General features: G+C 51.6%; 4 protein-coding genes across 5 annotated transcripts; 2 read left to right on the top strand and 2 right to left on the bottom strand.

Annotated features, from left to right (window-relative positions):
- The first annotated feature begins 141 nt into the window (after window positions 1–141).
- Window positions 142–1,202, top strand: LOC117185984 (L-xylulose reductase). The gene is made up of 2 exons (XM_033386004.1): window positions 142–658; window positions 716–1,202. Exons 1-2 carry the CDS (start codon window positions 351–353, stop codon window positions 1,134–1,136), a joined length of 729 nt encoding a protein of 242 aa, XP_033241895.1. The 5' UTR covers window positions 142–350; the 3' UTR covers window positions 1,137–1,202.
- A 1,309-nt stretch (window positions 1,203–2,511) lies between these two features.
- LOC108153267 (mucin-12) lies at window positions 2,512–15,036 on the bottom strand. Of its 2 annotated transcripts, XR_004471169.1 has the most exons (6): window positions 13,964–15,036; window positions 12,533–13,889; window positions 4,313–9,562; window positions 3,960–4,235; window positions 3,607–3,887; window positions 2,512–3,204 (listed from the first exon to the last, which is right to left on the bottom strand). XR_004471169.1 is itself a non-coding variant. In XM_017283139.2 (5 exons), exons 1-5 carry the CDS (start codon window positions 14,573–14,575, stop codon window positions 3,691–3,693), a joined length of 7,692 nt encoding a protein of 2,563 aa, XP_017138628.1. In that variant the 5' UTR covers window positions 14,576–15,036; the 3' UTR covers window positions 2,512–3,690. The 2 variants fall into 2 exon arrangements, 1 of the variants encoding a protein (XP_017138628.1); XM_017283139.2 differs by having other exon boundaries at window positions 2,512–3,887.
- On the top strand, window positions 10,315–12,496 carry LOC108153292 (probable sulfite oxidase, mitochondrial). Its single transcript, XM_017283183.2, has 2 exons — window positions 10,315–11,561; window positions 11,627–12,496. The coding sequence occupies exons 1-2, from the start codon at window positions 10,640–10,642 to the stop codon at window positions 12,457–12,459; spliced, it is 1,755 nt and encodes a 584-aa protein (XP_017138672.1). The 5' UTR covers window positions 10,315–10,639; the 3' UTR covers window positions 12,460–12,496.
- Window positions 15,037–15,825: 789 nt separating the features above from the next.
- On the bottom strand, window positions 15,826–17,161 carry LOC108153306 (proteasome subunit alpha type-7-1). The gene is made up of 3 exons (XM_017283217.2): window positions 16,954–17,161; window positions 16,661–16,890; window positions 15,826–16,593 (listed from the first exon to the last, which is right to left on the bottom strand). Exons 1-3 carry the CDS (start codon window positions 17,053–17,055, stop codon window positions 16,176–16,178), a joined length of 750 nt encoding a protein of 249 aa, XP_017138706.1. The 5' UTR covers window positions 17,056–17,161; the 3' UTR covers window positions 15,826–16,175.
- Between the last annotated feature and the right edge of the window lie 97 nt (window positions 17,162–17,258).

The following is a 17,258-nucleotide window of genomic DNA, read 5'->3' as shown; positions in this document are numbered from 1 at the left end:
CTGTATAGTGTTAGTGTTAGTAGATCAAGCCAGGGTAAACTTTAAGAAGTATCGCCTGGCGTAGAAGACAACTTTAGATATCGCTTATCGGAAAAAGGCGGCTCTATTTATACTTTTTTATAGCTGGTCGGTCTGGTTGATTAAAGCTGCTGAGAGAATCTCTGAGTTATTTTCAACGACCTTAAACGCCCTACCGCAATCCAAAGCTCTCGTCTTGGCAGAGCTTTGGCCAGCAGATTAGAGCGATAAGGTGTCAAATAGTTCCAGTTCTTAATACGATCTCCGTACACACAGAGCGAAACTTTCCGCAGCAACGCAACTAGAAGCTAGAGATCAACAACACGTTCATCATGTGGGCCGATCTCAAAAACAAGGTGATCTTGGTGACGGGCGCCGGTGCGGGCATCGGCCAAGCACTGGTCAAAGAGCTGGCAGGCGCGGGAGCCACGGTCATAGCAGTGGCCCGCAGCGAGGCACAGCTCAAGGAGCTAGCTGCCTTTGATCCCAAGCACATTCAGCCCCTGCAGCTGGACCTGGCCGAGTGGCAGCCGGTGAGAGAGGCCCTGGCCAAGGTGCCACTCTTGGACGGACTGGTGAACAATGCCGGAGTGGCCATCATCAAGCCATTCGAGGAGCTCACCGAACAGGACTTTGATACGTGAGCGTAAAGAGATCTCTGTCAAGAATAAAAATTGCATTAATTGTTTGCTTCCAGCCACTTTAATGTGAACATCAAGGCCGTCTTCAATGTGACCCAGGCCCTGCTGCCCAAGCTCCGCGATGGAGCCTCCATTGTGAATGTCTCCTCGATAGCGGCATCGCGCTCGTTTGCCGGTCATACCGCGTACAGTGCCACCAAGGCGGCCCTCGACTCGCTGACCAAGTCATTGGCCCTGGAGCTGGGTCCACGTCGGATACGAGTCAATTCGGTCAATCCCACGGTGGTGCTGACCAAAATGGGGCGTGACAATTGGTCGGATCCCGGCAAGAGCGGACCCCTGCTGGCCCACATTCCGCTCAATAGGTTCTGTGAGGTGCAGGAGGTTGTCGACGCCACTGGCTACCTGCTGAGCAACAAGTCCAGCTTCGTGAATGGCCATCACATTCTGCTGGAGGGCGGCTATGCCGTATCCTAGAGACCATCCATCCGCCAAAAAGAATTTCACTTGCGTTTAAATAAAGCATGCAATTTATTTTCTATATATTACGTGTGGTATATACCCATTTATGGGGTTTAATGGCGGTTAATTTTAACATGCAAATATTTTATATATGTGTTTCGCACAGCTTTGAAAGTTACTTTTCGTTAGTTTACACTTAACTTCGATACAGCAGACACATTTATGTGTAAAATACACCAAAAATTATATCTCTATCTTTATATATGTACGATCGAGGGTATTACCGGATGCAGGATATTCAAATTTCTAACCCACTGCAATTGAATATAGTTTCACGCAAGTACTTTATAGCTTCATAGGGTGATAAGAATCGTCATATTCGATTCGATACGATTTTGTGGCTTTTTGAAAACTTTACTGTTTGCCGAAATGCAAGGGTACTACAGTAACTTTCCAAACTCTTGGCTTCTAAATAAATTATAACAAAATATATACATATATATGCATATCTTTATATTTAAGTACATACATATATAATCTATTGTATACAAATATGAAGGATTCTAAGATTTCACTCAGCTGTTTATAATCTAGAGATCTAGAAATCGGCACGGCACGTCCCTATCTCGTGAGGATAGGAAAGTGTTCTGCTACGCGTACAGTACATATGTACATATAAGCAATCGGAAATCAAGAAAACGTTGGGGGGGGGGACATCCACATAGTGCCGACCTAACTCTGGATCATCCATAGTATTATAATTCGGGGGTTACACAGACCGAATACCAACTAAGTTGGCACCGTATCGACACGAATAACAAATTCTAAGAAAGTTCTCTCTTGTCAACCCATTAATGAAAGCTCATCATCAAATTATGAAAGGGCGCAGAGACCAAAACGTGGTTTTTTCATTTTTAAAAATGATTTTCGATGTATAATGCAAGTTTTAAGTAAGGGGAATCCAGTCCTACAACCTTTTTCCTTTTTGTCATTTATGTGAATGGATTTGTACATAGTAGTATCTGTGTTATATCCTTGCCAACTCTTGAGCTTTAAAACTCACTAAACGATGGAATTTAAGTATAATTTTATCCACTTCCATAGCTGCTGAAAAACAGTATTCATTATTTATTTTTATAAATTCAGATGAATTTCACTTAGAACATCTTTACTGGTCGAACTGGAAGTACATATATATCATTGAATGAAATTAGTAGATCTACTTTTTTGTATCCTCCTTTCGTTTTTGGGTTTATTTGGGCTCTGCAATGCAACGAAGACTCTTTGCACTATGCAGTGTTCAGAATATTTAAATTTCGTTCAGAAGGAAGTAGTTTAATATGTATTCATATTAACTGATACTCTCATTAATTTACTAGAGCAGCAGGGCTATATAAAAGTTTAAATAATATATTTTCAAATATTTATTATTCATGGCTTACAACATTCTTGCTTAGATTCTATTAAAACACTTTATATCTTACAATCCATAAAAAAGCGGTGAGGATTATTGGATATACAAACATGTGTATGGGCTTCTTAAATACTAATGTTTATATTTTGTATATATTAAGAGTTATAATCCTCTTGCTTCCATTTCAATTATAGGCTTAGCGCCTAAGAGCAACTTTAGCGCTAATGTATCGCTAACAGATTTGCAACAAAAGATTGCTGAATCAATGTGTATTACGTATGGGTTATATATATATTATTACAAGGCTTAGTTATCTTACTTTCTAAATTTATAGAATATATAGCTTTCAAGTGTGCATTTTGCATTCATTTTAAAACATCTTTTTTTATATGCATTAATTTTAAAATGTGCTTTTGGTAATACCCTTCTTTCCGGGTATATTATTATCTCAGAACCTTTAATAATTCAATCAATAATCGTATAGCCAGAAATCAAATATTGCTTAGTTTACACAAAATTTGCAGAGTTTCCTCGGTTTAGGTTATATATATGGTTATATATGGTTTTTAGAATCGAATTCTCAGATTATAAATGTGTTTTGTATGCATTTGTTTGCAAACTGCCTTCTGGTCGGGGACATGCATACATGTTCATTCGATTAAAGCAATCCTAAAGCGATTTTATAATGAGAAATCAAATATTACCAAGTGTATGTACAATCGTTTGTAAATGTTTTCTTAAACTTATATACCTATCACGGAGTGTCCGTGCTTGCCTATAAATATACTCTTATATGTTCGAATATTTTGCTACTGCATTTTTGTCATTGAATTTACGTTTTTACAGCTTAGCAAAGACAAAAAACTCGAATCAAAAAAGAATCGAATCAAGAATATTCTTGTAGACACTTTATACCCTAGATTCCGGGTGTATTGGAACATATGTGTCCCTTACTTATAATTAGCCATACAAATATGACCGAGTGTATATACAATTTGTAAATATAGACTGATTTGTTGGGGCAATTCAAGCAATGATTCATGAATGTCGCTCCTTCTTCGAGTTTCTTACCTCCCCCTAGGTGTCTCCCTCCTCCTGCTCCCGCTCGAGGAGGCGTTCTCGTTCTCGCTCCCTTTCACGCTCCCTCTCCGACCATCAGGTGCAGACTTTTCCTTGCGTAAGGCCCTGCTGCTGCTGCTGCTGTTGCTTCTTCTCGCGCTCGCGGCGGCGCATCTTCTTGCGCCTCCGATCAATGACCGCCAGCTCGCCCTTGATGGTGTTGTATGCCTTGCGCAGATCCTGTATCTGCTTGCGCAGAATTGTGATGCACTGATCGGAGCTCAGAGAGCGATCTTTTTGGGGTTGGATTTAATAAGATTTAATGAGAGACTGCACATATTTCGGAGGAGCTTCCTTAGACTTACCCAATTCAACCAGAAAGTTGTACGGACAGGGTCGTACGCCCAATTGATTGCTCGAAGACGGTTGCTGTTGCTGCGGCTGTTGCTGCTGTTGCTGTTGCTGTTGAAGCTGCTGCTGTTGTTGCTGCTGCTGTTGCTCGTGTTGCTGCTGTTGGACATTGGTCAGAGGCATCAACTGTTGGCGTCCACTCTGACGCAGCTGCTGCTGCTGTGCCGGCTGCTGTTGTGGCCCCAAGTTGGACACCAGATTGTCGGAATTGTCATCGGTATCCGAGCCCGCTGCAGAATGCAAATGTACTTAAGTTTCAATCAAAATCAAATCAAAGCTGCCAAAAGGCAGCCCCTGCTGCACTCACCTGGGACTGTGGCTGTCTGTTTGCTGCCTCTCATTCCCGATACCTGGCGCCGTCGCTTGTACAGCGACTGGAGCTGTGCCGCAACGGCAGTGATCTGCGCTTGGGTCTGCTTGCTCGTGCGCTTCCTCTTGAGCAGTGTCCCCCCCAAGCCCAAGCCCTCTAGTTCGTTCTCTAGATGCTTGGTCTTGGCCTCTTCGCTGCTCTCATCCTCCTGGCTGGCCGAGTCCGGCGAGCTGTTTGCCGTCGACGGACCCACGCCACCCAACGCCGAGTCTCCTGCGGACTGATGTGCCCCTGTCGTCCCCTGCAGCAGACCCGTGGTTCCCGGTGGCGGAGTGTCTGGCGACAGTGGAGTGATGCCTGCAATAGCGGTCATTTGTTCATCCTTGCCGCCGTAGGTGGGCGCCGGGCTGCCGGGTATTGTCTCTTCGCACAGCAGATTGATCGTCTCGTTGTGCGGATCATTGATCAGCGGCGAGCTGGCCGCGGGCGCCGCAGTATTGGCCACCACATTGTACATCTCCTTGTTCACGGCATGCATCACAAAGGGTCGTGCCACCACGGGCGTCGCGTCGCTGGTGATCTCGGCTCCTCTGGCTATCCAGCCGCCGGTGGTGGATACGTTTGCGTTCGATAGAACAATTTCTGTTTGAACTGCCGTCGACTGCTGCTGCTGCTGTTGGTGGTAGCTCGAGCTGCTGGAGCGAGCATCAGCCTCCGGCTCTATGTAGGTCTTCAGCAGCAACCCACTGCCCAGCCTGTCTCCCAGATCGGACGAAACAGTCGGCGGCGAGGGCGATGCCGGGCTGGAGGTGCAGGCCATAATAGGTGGACTATCCTGATCTTGTTCCATGGGAATCGTGAAGGCGGGTATCATTATAGAGGGCGACGCCATCACGATAGATGCGGGTATCTCGGGCACCACAATGGGTATTCCAAAGGAGCTTAGTGTCCCCATCTTGCTCGACTCCTCTGGATGGTGCTGTTGCTGCTGCTGATGGAGCTTTGCCAGCGGCGGTGGCTGTGTGACAGCTGCTAGCTTTCCCGCAAACGAACTGCTGCTGGAGCTGGGCTCTCCTTGCGCCAGCTTGAGGGCAATGGGTGCCTGAATGCCGCTGTTACACAGCTGCTTGCTGCCCATCAGTTCCATTTTGACGGGAGGCGTGGGCGTGCTGATGGTCCTGTCCATGGTCTCGGCCAGTTCCTCCTGTGAGCCGGGACTCTTCTGCTCGGCCGTTGTGGTGGTGGTATGATCCTCTACAATCACATCCTCGATGACCAGGCGCTGCTCCGAGTCTGTGCTGTCCATGGACTCGTCGGAGAAGCCACCCACACCCACGGTGACCGTGGAGTTGGGTGTGTGCGCCGTCGGGGGGGTCCCAGCTGTGGAGCTGGTCAAGGAGAGGCCACTCACGGGCGTCTTGCGCTGCTGAATGGCACACTCTAGCTTCTGGATCGTTTCGCTTAGCTCGTTGTTCTTGGCCGGCATCGAATCGAGGATAGACTTGGTCTCCGGACTATTGGTGGCCGGTCCCGGCCTGTACAGCTCCCCCAGCAGGGGTCCCGTCTGGATCTTCAAAGGCTCACTCAACATCTTGAGAGCCTCCAGCTTGTAGCTGGTGCATGGCTCTGGTTTGGGCAAAATCAAGGGCGTGGCCTCTATATCAGGCAAAAGCTTGGGGATCATCATGGGAGTGCCTGTGCCTGCGCCCGTGCCCGTGCCCGTGGGTGGAGTGACCTCTGTGTGGGGGTGTGCCGGTGGCTTGCTCTTGTTGTTCTCCACCTCCTCCTTCTTCTGGCTAATGGCTTTGAGCACTTTGTCCGCTATGGAGCTGGTCTTCTGCTCGTACTTGACCGCATCCAGATCGAACGGAAGGCCCGCTGCTCCTGCCAGCAGAATCTTTACATTCTCCAGCTTCTCCAGCTTGTTGTCCTTGGACTCCCCGGAGCTGTAGCCGCTGCCCTCGTTCGAGGTGCTCAACTCAAACACGTTCCGGGTCTCGATGAAGGGGCTGCCCACGACAGTGGGTGGCGGTGGGGGCTTCGTCTGAGCCTGGGGCGGAGTGCTCAGCTTGGGCGAGGCTGCCACTTGGCTGCTAGTGGCGCCTCCTCCTGTGGGCGGTGTTCCTGGACATATAAGCAGGGGTCCTGCCGGTGGAGCGGTGGCTGAAATGGGGGTCGTGGGTGGCTGCAGGGCATCGGTTAGAGCTCTTGTTGTCTCCTGCACGGTCTGGGCCAGCTCCTCGTTCAGGGCCATGATATTCAGGTTGAAGCTCGGCGACTTGCGCAGCGCATCGAACGGCGTTGCATGGTGTCCGGGCGTCAGTTGGCCAGCAGCAGAGGAAGCAGAAGAGGAGCCTCCTCCTCCTCCTGGTGGCGTTATCAGCTTCTGTTGCATCTGCACGAGATTGGGTGTGGCTGTAGGTGTGTGTGTGCCCGTGGCCGTGGCTGCAACCACTTTTACAGTCGGAGGCGCCTGTTGCTGCTGCTGCTGCTGCTGCTGTGGGAGGGCAGGCTTTTGTTCCGGCTGTTCCTTTTCCACTTTTATTAGCTTGGGCTTCTCCAGCACCAGACTGGCCTCCTTTAGAGGGGAGCCACGCTTCTTGGATTTGCCTGCTCCCAATCCCGCAGTTACGACAGGTGCCGCTGCCGCTGCTGCTCCATGGACATTGGGCGGCAGCTGATGCTGTTCCAGGCTGTGCTGCAGGGCCGTGGCCTTGAGAGCCTGCTTTCTGGCCGCAGAGCTAACCACCACAGTGGCACCAGCACCAGGCGGTGCTCCGGCTCCTGCTCCTGCTCCTCCTCCTCCTCCAGCTGCTGCTGCTGCTGGTGCAGGTGCGGACTGCGGCGGCACCACAGTAATGACCGAAGAAGGGCCGGCGGAGGGCAGAACAGAAGCAACGCCTGTCGCGGTGGTCGAACAGGCCGCCATGGGCGATATGCGCTTCTCGAATTCAAAGGGTTCCGTGTCCTTGAACTCGTACACATCCGAGGCCAAGAGATCGCCGAGGGTGAGCGGTCCACCGCTTGCTGCCGCAATGCTGCTGCTGCTGTATTTGGACTCTTTGCTGCTGGCTGTGGCCGTGGCCGTCGGTGGTGTCGAGGGCTGGGTCCCAGATGGACCTGCTGCCCCGCTGCCTCCTGCTCCTGCTCCTGCTCCACCGCTGATCTCCAGCTTGCTCATGTCTGGCAGAGATCGCGTGGCGGAGCTGGAACTGCCTCCCGAAGCAGTTGAGCAAAAGGAACTGGACGAAGAGGACGACGAAGATGGGGAACAGGCTGCCGGCAGCTCCACCTTCAAGGTGGCTACAGGCTCAGCGAACTTCTTGGCCTCCTGTGCCGTGGTGTTGCTGCTGCTGTTGCTGGCAGTGGCTGTGGCTCCTCCTGGTCCCGCACCCGACTGCTTCTTGAGGCTGTCCACCTTCTTGTTGGGATGTTGCTGATCCGCGGACTGAGCGGACTTCTTGCTGCTGCTGCTGGCGGCGGCTGTTGTCATGGTGAGGGGCTTCTCCACGATCACCGGCGTGTACTTGGCCACGGCAGAGAGGCAGGGTCCCTGAGTGGATGTCGAGGAGGAGGAGCTTGAGCCCAAGGCTGAGACTGAGGAGGAGCTGTTCAGGCCAAAGCGGGCCGGAGCTATCAGACTGGTGGTCGGCTTGATATCTGCCCCCGTGTGGAAGGGCTTCACCTTAATGTCCTTGGTCTCCGTCTTGATGGTCTCTAGCAGATGGATTGAATCTGCGCTGCCCGGTGGCTCTTGTCCTGCCTTCCCTGGCGTTTGCCCCGCAGCTCCTGCCTTTGTGCGCTTTTCGCTGGCATGCTTCCGGTAGTCCGATGACTGCGAGTCCTCGTCCACATACGAGTCCGTCTCGGAAGAGGCCTCCGTGGAGCTGCTCTTGGCCGAGGACTCTACCTTCGGCTCTTTCTTGATGTCCCCCGCAGGCGCATGGCTCTCCCCCTTGATGTGATCCTTACGCTCGTCTATGGGCAATGCCGATGAGGAGGACGAGGAGGAGAGCAGTTGCGGCTGGAATCCCTTTAGCTCGGACCGTATTTCGCTAAGATCGTAGTCGCGTCCCTTGGAGGTGGCGGCCCCACTGCTCATGGCCCGATTGCCAGCCGCTCGGGAACGTTGCAGCGAAGGAGGCGGCTGCTGCTGCTGTTGCTGTTTGCCAGTACTGAGGCCAGGCGCGTCTTCCTCCTCCTCATCCTCGTCGGATTCCTCGCTGGGACTTTGCTGAGCTGCGGCTGCCGTGGGCCCAGATGATGGGACACGGGACAGACGTCCCTTGGCGGTGGCTTGCGGCTTGCCAGCTGCCTTCTCCTTGGCACTCTGCCGTTTGGGCCGGCGCACTGGTTCGTCCGAGTCGGAGTCCGATTCGGAGGCCATTGAGGCGTCCGAGATGCGGATGTTGGCGCTGTTGGTCGGCCCTCGGGTGGGACGCCTCTTCATCGGCTGCTTCTGCTGATGTTGCTGCTGCTGCTGCTGCTGCTGGGAGCTCGCCGGAGACTTGGTTCTGCTCGAATTGGAGGCTACCGACGAAGGAGTGGTCGATCGCGGTGGCATGGAGTCGCTGCGTCCACGGCCCCGCTTCGCTCCCGTGGTGGTGGGCGTCTTCACCATGGCCTGAATCAGCGAACTGGCTGTACTGAAGCCACTGGGATTTCCCGACTGGCCACCCTGCTGTCCCGCCGCCCCTGTGGGCGGTGCCGTCTTTGAGGGTCCATCCTTGCCAGGCGGCGGCTGCTTGTCGCCGCCGCCACCCGGACCTGGGGGCAGTGTGCCCTGGGAGCCAGCACCTGATCCGGTTCCGCCGCCTCCCCCACCGCCGCCGCTGCCACTGTTCGCACTGCTGGTGCTGATCGTACGTGTCTTCTGCTTGGATCCCTTGGTCAGGTTCTCGGCAATCCGCTCCCGGGGCACCCACTCGTCGTAGCGGTTGTTCCAGCCGGTGTAGTGGACCAGGTACATGGGCACACCGCGCTGTACGCTGATCTCGATGACCTTCGCCTCGTAGGTGCTGCCATGGGAGCTGGGGGACTTCTTCTCGTGGTAGTTGACCTTTAGCTTATCGCCGATGCCCACGACAAAGTCCCCGGTGTCGATCTTCTCAACGCTGATGTCCTTATCCTCCTTCTTCCGCTTGCCGCGCTGCTTCTCGTCCGGCTTTTCCACCTGCTTTCGTTGGTGCTTCTCTTTCTTGGCGGTGGTCGGTGGGGCAGCAGCTGCAGCAGACGGCCCGGGGGTAGCTATAGACATGAGTTGGAGAGAGAGAGGGATAAGATGGTCACTAAAGTCGCAAAAAATAAAGCGGAACAAATACATAACCACGTATGTATGTGTATTATTCGATTACTGGTATTTTATTCGCTCTTATTAAAATCTAATCTATGTATCTACATACCGATGCATATTAACTGGCTTATTTCTCCTATTTATATTCATTTTGGTTCATTCCTTTTGTGTATGCTTTTCTTAAGCACTGGCTAAACGAGGCTGCAGCTGCTTTGAACCGGACGAGATTTTCTGCCTGCCCCTGCCCCTAACCCGACAAAACTCTACGATCCGAAAAGATAGAAAAGAATATAAGTTTTTCCCCCTCACTCTTTATGTGGTAGTACCCTTGAGAGAATTACTTTTTTAGATAGATATAGATGTTTCTTCTGCTTTTTAGATTTAATTAATCAACGCATGAACCGTTTAGGGTCTTGTGTAGCACCCAGTATCTCATTAAATCCACTACTAATTCCTTTTTGGCTTTTTAACATATATATCCCGTAATGTGTATTAATATTTGGTATATTTATGTAGGAGCTCGTTCATTTCAGCTCCTATGCTTCCTGCATTTACACGGCCAGCTCGCCTATACATAATGAAGAATAATATTATGACATCAGAGAGTGCCAAATGAATTGTACAATTCAGCATTTGACCCGTTTAGACAGCGCTTAAGACATATCGATAGATGTGTCCCGTCGATACATTGTATCGATACTCGGAAGCTGGTGTGCGTGTACGAGTACCGCAAACAAAACGCAAAACGGGGCGACAAAAACAGCAGAAATTAGCGCTTATGCTGCCAAAAAGCTTGCTTATCAATAAAACCAACACGCCCAAGGGGGCCTGCGGGTGCTAAGGCCAAGGCCGAAAAAGAGAGCACAAAAAGATAGAAGAGAAAGACAGGCAGCAACAAGTCGCGCGACAGCATTCGCCGGCTGCCTCCGAAGATAACATCACGGGACAAATTGAAATCTGTCTATTCTGATTGTTTTCTATTCATTTAATGTGAGTTTCTTCTGGAGGAGGCGGAGTTCTGTTACATAATCATGCGCTTGCTGTGGCAACGGGCGGTCAGGCTGCAGAAGCTGATGCCACAGACACACCTGGCTCCACATACACACGCCAGACGCCTACTGGCCACCACATCAGCCTCAGCACGGGGCGGCGGACAAGAAGAAAAGGAAAACCCCAAATGGAGTTCCCCCGGGAGCAAAGCGGAGATCTTCCTGTACGGCGCATTCTGGGCCGGCGGCCTGGGACTAGGCTACGTTTGGCTGACTCGGCGATACAGTAGCACGCCAGATGAGGAGGTAAAGCCAGATGATGAGGCAGTGGCCCGGCTGTGGCACATCACGCCCAGAAAGGATCTGCCCACCTACAAAACGGAGCAGGTGGAACAACACAATGCACCCGACAAGGGCATTTGGGTCACCTATGGCCTGGGGGTCTACGATGTGACGGAATTCGCCGAGAATCATCCTGGGGGGGACAAGATCATGATGGCCGCGGGCAGTGCCATCGATCCCTTCTGGGCCATCTACCAGCAGCACAACACTCTGGAGGTGCTGGAGCTTCTCGAATCCTTTCGCATCGGGAACCTGGAGGGTCTGACTGTGCCCAATGCGGAGGAGGAGCTGGGCTCGCCCTGGGCCCAAGAGCCCGAACGACACGCCCTGCTGAAGCCCGCCTCCAAGCGTCCGTTCAACGCGGAGCCGCCCATTGGTCTGCTAGCCGAGAAGTTCTACACCCCCAACGAAATGTTCTATGTGAGGAATCACCTGCCCGTTCCCGTCCTGGTGCCCGAGGAGTACGAACTGGAGATCGACACGTCTGGGGGCGAGCAGGGGGGGCCGCTGCTCACACTGACTCTGGCCCAGATCAAGGCCCTGCCCAGGCACACGGTGACGGCGGCCATCATGTGCGGGGGCAATCGACGCTCCGAGATGACCGACATCAAGGCAGTCAAGGGTGGGTGCTGCGACACTAGTCCCCCACTAATCCCAGTAACTAATCGAACATTCTCTCTGCTGCAGGTCTCTCGTGGGGCGCCGGTGCTGTGGGCAATGCCAAGTGGTCGGGAGCCCGTCTCTGCGATGTGCTTCGGGAGCAGGGAGTGCAGCCCAACGAGTCCATGCACGTGATATTCGAGGGGGCCGATCTGGATCCCACATCCCATCCCTACGGCGCCTCCATTCCTCTCTCGAAGGCCCTGGATCCACGCGGCGATGTCCTCTTGGCCTACGAGATGAACGATGAACCGCTGACGCGGGATCATGGCTATCCCATACGCGTTATTGTGCCCGGCGTTGTGGGCGCCCGAAATGTCAAATGGCTAACAAGAATCATGGTGGCCGACCACGAGTCGGACTCCCACTGGCAGCAGAACGACTACAAGGGCTTCAGCCCCAGCACGGACTGGGACACGGTGGACTTTAGCAAGGCCGAGGCAATTCAGGCCATGCCGGTGACCTCGGCCATTTGCACACCGCTCCCGGGGGAGCGGGTCAAAGTGGATCCGCAGGGCGGATACATCACAGTGCGTGGCTATGCCTGGAGTGGAGGCGGACGCAAAATACTTCGCGTGGATCTGACCGGAGACGAGGGTAAGACATGGCATGTGGCCGAACTGGAGCAGGAGGATTCGCCCGATGGCCGGCACTATGGCTGGTCCCTGTGGACCGCCCGCCTGCCTATACCTGAGGAGCAGCAGCAGCGGCGCAAGGCTGGCGGCAGCGGGGAGCTGGAGATCTGGGCCAAGGCCGTCGACTCTGCCTACAATGTGCAGCCGGAGAAGTTCGAGCATATCTGGAACTTGCGCGGCGTCCTGGCCAATGCCTATCATAAGGTGAAAGTGAAGCTAGCATAGATCGTCTGATCATAATAAATAACACCATAATATCTAAGAGGATTGTCCAGAGATCTGTGTGCTCTGCACTTACCGGATGGGGAGGCATCTCTGCTCCTTTGATTGTCCGCGGAGTTGGCCTTGCTGGATGTGGCACTGCCCGGACTGATGTTGGTCTGCTGATCCTTCTCCATGCTGTTCCTGGTCACGGCTGCTGCAGCAGCGGCGGCCGCTTGCAGCTTGATCTTGGACAAAGGCAGATCCGATTCGGTGTCTTTGCCGACTGCGGCCGAAGGAGTGGCAGCTGCTGCTGCTGCTCCTGATGATAATGATGATGGAGTGGCCGTGGAGGGAGTGTTACCAGCAGCAGATGCCGCCGCACTTGCTGCAGATGTTGTTGTTGAAGATCCACTTCCTACGGTTGCTGTGGGGCCTCCTCCACTGGCAGCACCAGTAGCAGCGGCAGTAACGGCAAGGGGCATTGCTGCCGAGGACTTCTCCTCGTACTTCTCCACGAGGCTCTTGACCTTGCCCTGCTGTTGAGTGCTGGTGGCCGCCGCCGAAGCCTTGCGTTGCTTCTTGATGGGCTCCACCACCACACTCGACTCGCTGGTGTTCTCAGACTCCTCTGCTGCCGATATGGAGGCCGTTGAGGCGGCCCTGGCAGCGCTGGCTGCAGCGCTCAAAGTGGGTCCAATGGTTGATGAGGTAGCTGCTGCTGCAGCACTGGAAGAGCTGGTGCTCGTGATGGTAGCCGTCTGATTCGGTTGGGCCAATTTGCTGATCGTCTCCGTTTTGGTGGTTTCCATTGGCTTGGGCGAGGCCACCGAATTGGCCCGGACCAGACTGCGTCCCTTGCTGCGGTTCGAGTTTCGCGATGTCATCAGCATGGAGCAGCCGAGCTTGCGATGGAAATCGCCGTAGGGCTGCAGGAACTTCTTGTACGCCTGCTTTACCAGGTTCATGACGCTGACCGTGCAGGGGGCAAAGCCCAGGCGAACGGCAATCATTTTCCATTGGTTCTGGGTCGTTACGCGATTGTACCCACCGCGCTTCTGGACGGCCCGAAAGAGGCGGTACAGGTCCACGTCGCGGCTCTGGATGGAGGGCACTTTGTTCAGCGGCGTGCCCCGATCGTCCATGTACTTGTAGAGCTGGGCCACAAAGCGATCCTTCTCCTCGTGCGGCTCGTCGTCGGACGAGTCCGAATCGATCTCGCCGTCGTCGTCGCTGGTGAGATTGGACAGGCCAAAGAGGGAGTCGCGGTCCCAGTGCGGCGGCAGGACGCTGCTGTCGAGGAATTCGAGGGCAGCCTGCACAGCAGGCACATCCTGTTTGCTGGCCACCTCCCTGGTAAATTCGGTGGCCTCCTTCTTGGGCACCGTATAGTAGCGTCCGTCCTTGAAGGATCTTACCAGGTACTCATCCTTCACGCGGATTCTGACCGTGGCCTGCAAAGTGAAGTGAAATTCTGTAATGAACGGGCAGCTCTAATCTCCAGCGAGAGCGAGGAGCGAGGACTCACCTGAGCTGTGGGCGCCACCACCAAGGCGGGGAACCATTTCTCCTTGTCCTTCTTCTTGGACTCTGTCTCCACGCAGACGACCTGGCCAATGTTCTCCTCCTTCTCGTTGACCACTTCCTTGGCATCGCTCTCGTCATCATCATCCGAGCTGTCCTCATTCAATTGACCCCTCCGACGACCCCTTCTTCCGCCGACCACGGGATTGCCAAAGTGCTCCGGATGCGTCAGCGGCAGCTGATCGAGGGTCTCGCTCTCATTAAAATGCCTGCCGCTCTTCAGGCACAGGGCCGTCCTCCTCAGAGTGGTGATGTCGCCATCGTCAAAGACGACCGTGTACTGTGAGCCATCTTGGATCTTGGCAATGGTGGCTTCGACGATCTCCTTTCTGTCTGGGTGCCGCACCTCGACAACGGCACCCACGCGCATCTGGCCGGGCGGCGCCTTGATAGCATCGTCGGGCACGATGCCCGTGCCCAGGCCCTGCTTGTAGACCACCTTCACCTTGATATTGCGCACTACTTTGCTGACTTTTGCCTCGCAAAAGGCGCCCTTATACTTGGCACTCACCTCCGTGCCCACGGGCAGGGATGGAGGATCGTCCTGTTGCTGCATAACGACAAAGAAGTATTTTCACTCCGTAACGAATCTCTCAATAGATGCCCGGCAGCATCTTTCTATCTATTTTGTTTGGGATTGGGCTTTTAAACTGTATGGATTTTTGGATTTAGATCAAACTTTACTGCTTATAACTGTACATGTTGATGGAAAATAAAAACGGTGCTCCTGCATGGCGTTTGGCGTTCCCACACCACTGACTGTTGGCCTCTCGTTCTCTCACGGCCCACCCCCGTAAAACAGTAATTGTAACACGCAATTTTCACTCGCACTATCTCGTTGCGACCTCTCTGTGGGCACTTAACTACACGCGCCAACACTTGAGAGGTTTTTTTGTTTTCTTTTAAAAACTATATTGCACTGGATTTGTCCTAATTCTAACTATTTCACATTAGTTTATGTTTTTGGCGCACGAAATTTTCGCTGGAGATGACAAGTATGATTGCCAACCATCGATAGTATCTCTGCGTGCGATTCATCGAAGCACGGTTGTAAACGATACATGAGATACGGTTTATTTACATTGGATAGCAGCCCTGCAAATATCTACGTACATTTTACTTTACTTACGCCATTTTATGACGAATTTCGCCGTTTTTTCGTTAATACAATTCTCTAAATATTATAGTCCTTTAAACTAAATCTTCTTTTTAGTCAAATTATAATCATTATGTTCATAGTCAAAAAACTTTAGTTTAAAAGAAGAAGGGCTGCTCCTGTTTTCTTCTTCAACTGAAATATCTATGCCTGCGGGGTACGGTAGCTTGTATTTAGCCAGTTTGTCTTAGAATCACGATCCGAGGGACCACGGTTTTATCATCATCTTCATCTTGTGGTTCCCTGGATTGACTTTGCGCTGTGAGCATCGAACATCGAACATCGAAACGAAGATAGATAGAAATATGATAGATACACAGATGTATAGATAGACAGATAGAAACTATTAATTTCATAAGGTTTCCATAAGAAGTTCTGAAATTGTCCTGAACATCGTGTTGCACGTAGCAAGTTGCCCACTCCTGGAATGAGGACCAATATTGAAATCTAACAGCTGCCTCTTAAAATGCAGCCAACGGCCGCGTTGAAGATCCCCCAAAAAGAACGATGACCCACAAGCAGCCAGACAGCTGTTTTCGACGACTCTCCAGAGTAGCAGCAGCAGAGGGAATACACAACATATCACGCGTATAAAATTAATAATGTCGCTATTACAGTTATAGAATGTTTGAAAGGAAAATTGTGCTGGATCTCCGTTCTCGTGTCTGGTAGACCATGTATTTTATACAACTCAAATATGTAGCTTTTAACCTCTTTACAACATTTCAAAATGTAGAAAATTATTTAGATAAAAATGTGCCATCGGGCCACCCGATGCGATGCGGTGGAACATTCGCCAAATCAATGGAATCTGTAAAAACCTCCCTACGATTAATATAAAATATACTTTGAAAACTAAATGACTTTTGCGTGAAGTGATTTCGTGTGGTGCTAACACATTTTGTTGGCAAATATATAATCTTAGGGGAGATTTTTGCAGAGGTCCTGAATTAGGAAAATGTTCGAATTGAAGGCATTCTGTTAAAGAGTACCTGGTGTGTTACTTCTTCTGCTTTTTCTTTTCGATATCCTCTTCCTTCTCCTTCTCGATGATGTTCACATATTCCTGGATGACTTCCCGATCCAGCATCTTCAGCGGCTTGTTGTTCTCCATAATGGCCACCTCCAAGTTGTTCTGGCCCGACTGTGCCACCTCGAGCAGGGCGCGAACTGCCAGCTTGACGGCACCTTTCTCAGTGACCACATCTTCTTCACGATAATTCTTCTCGAAGAACTCGCGCACAGTCTTAGCCGAGCGACCCGTAGCGTTTGCCTTGTATTCATAGAAAATACCAGAGGGCTCGGTTTGGAACAAATGAGCCGAGCCATCGCCATCAAATCCGCCAATAAGGCAAGAAATACCGAAGGGACGGCGACCATTGCTCTGAGTATACTTCTGTTTCAGCTGGGCAATGTAACTGAAATGTACGAAAAATATAAATACATTAAGCCCAAAGGCAGTGAAAGGCACGGCACTATGCATACCGAGTGATGTACTCCAGAGTAACTTGGTCCTCAACATTAAGCCGATGGCTCTGGCACTCCACTTGGGCACGGTTAATCAGAATGCGCGCATCGGCAGTGAGGCCGGCAAAGGCCATTGTAATGTGATGGTCAAGCATGCAAATTTTGCGAACTGTGCGGTCCTCTTGCAACTTGGCAACAGACTTTTTCTCCACCCCCAACACAACGCAGCTGCCGCCGCGAACACCAACCTAAGGAATATAATTCTTTTTGAGTAAAATGCATGCGAAATATTGCAACAGCGTGAGTTTTACCGCGGTCGAGCCCTTCCGGACGGCTTCTTGGGCATATTCCACCTGAAGCAAATGTCCGTCTGGGGAGAATATAGTAACAGCGCGATCGTAACGTGAAGACATCTTTAGGAATTAGTATTATAATCTTGGTTTCCGTGCGGCTTTTGCGTTCAAAACTTTTTTGTCCGGCAATGATGATGCTTTTTTGAGGGAATCAGATCAGTGTGACCGCGGATTTATCGAAGAGATATACGGTCTGACTCTCAGAAGTATACCGAAATATACGTCACAGTTTCAAAATATACCGAAAACAAAACACGAGCTCA

This window comes from Drosophila miranda, chromosome XL (genome assembly GCF_003369915.1).
Source record: "Drosophila miranda strain MSH22 chromosome XL, D.miranda_PacBio2.1, whole genome shotgun sequence".
NCBI classification, from domain to species: Eukaryota; Metazoa; Arthropoda; class Insecta; order Diptera; family Drosophilidae; genus Drosophila; species Drosophila miranda.
This window is presented reverse-complemented; position numbering and strand designations above follow the sequence as displayed.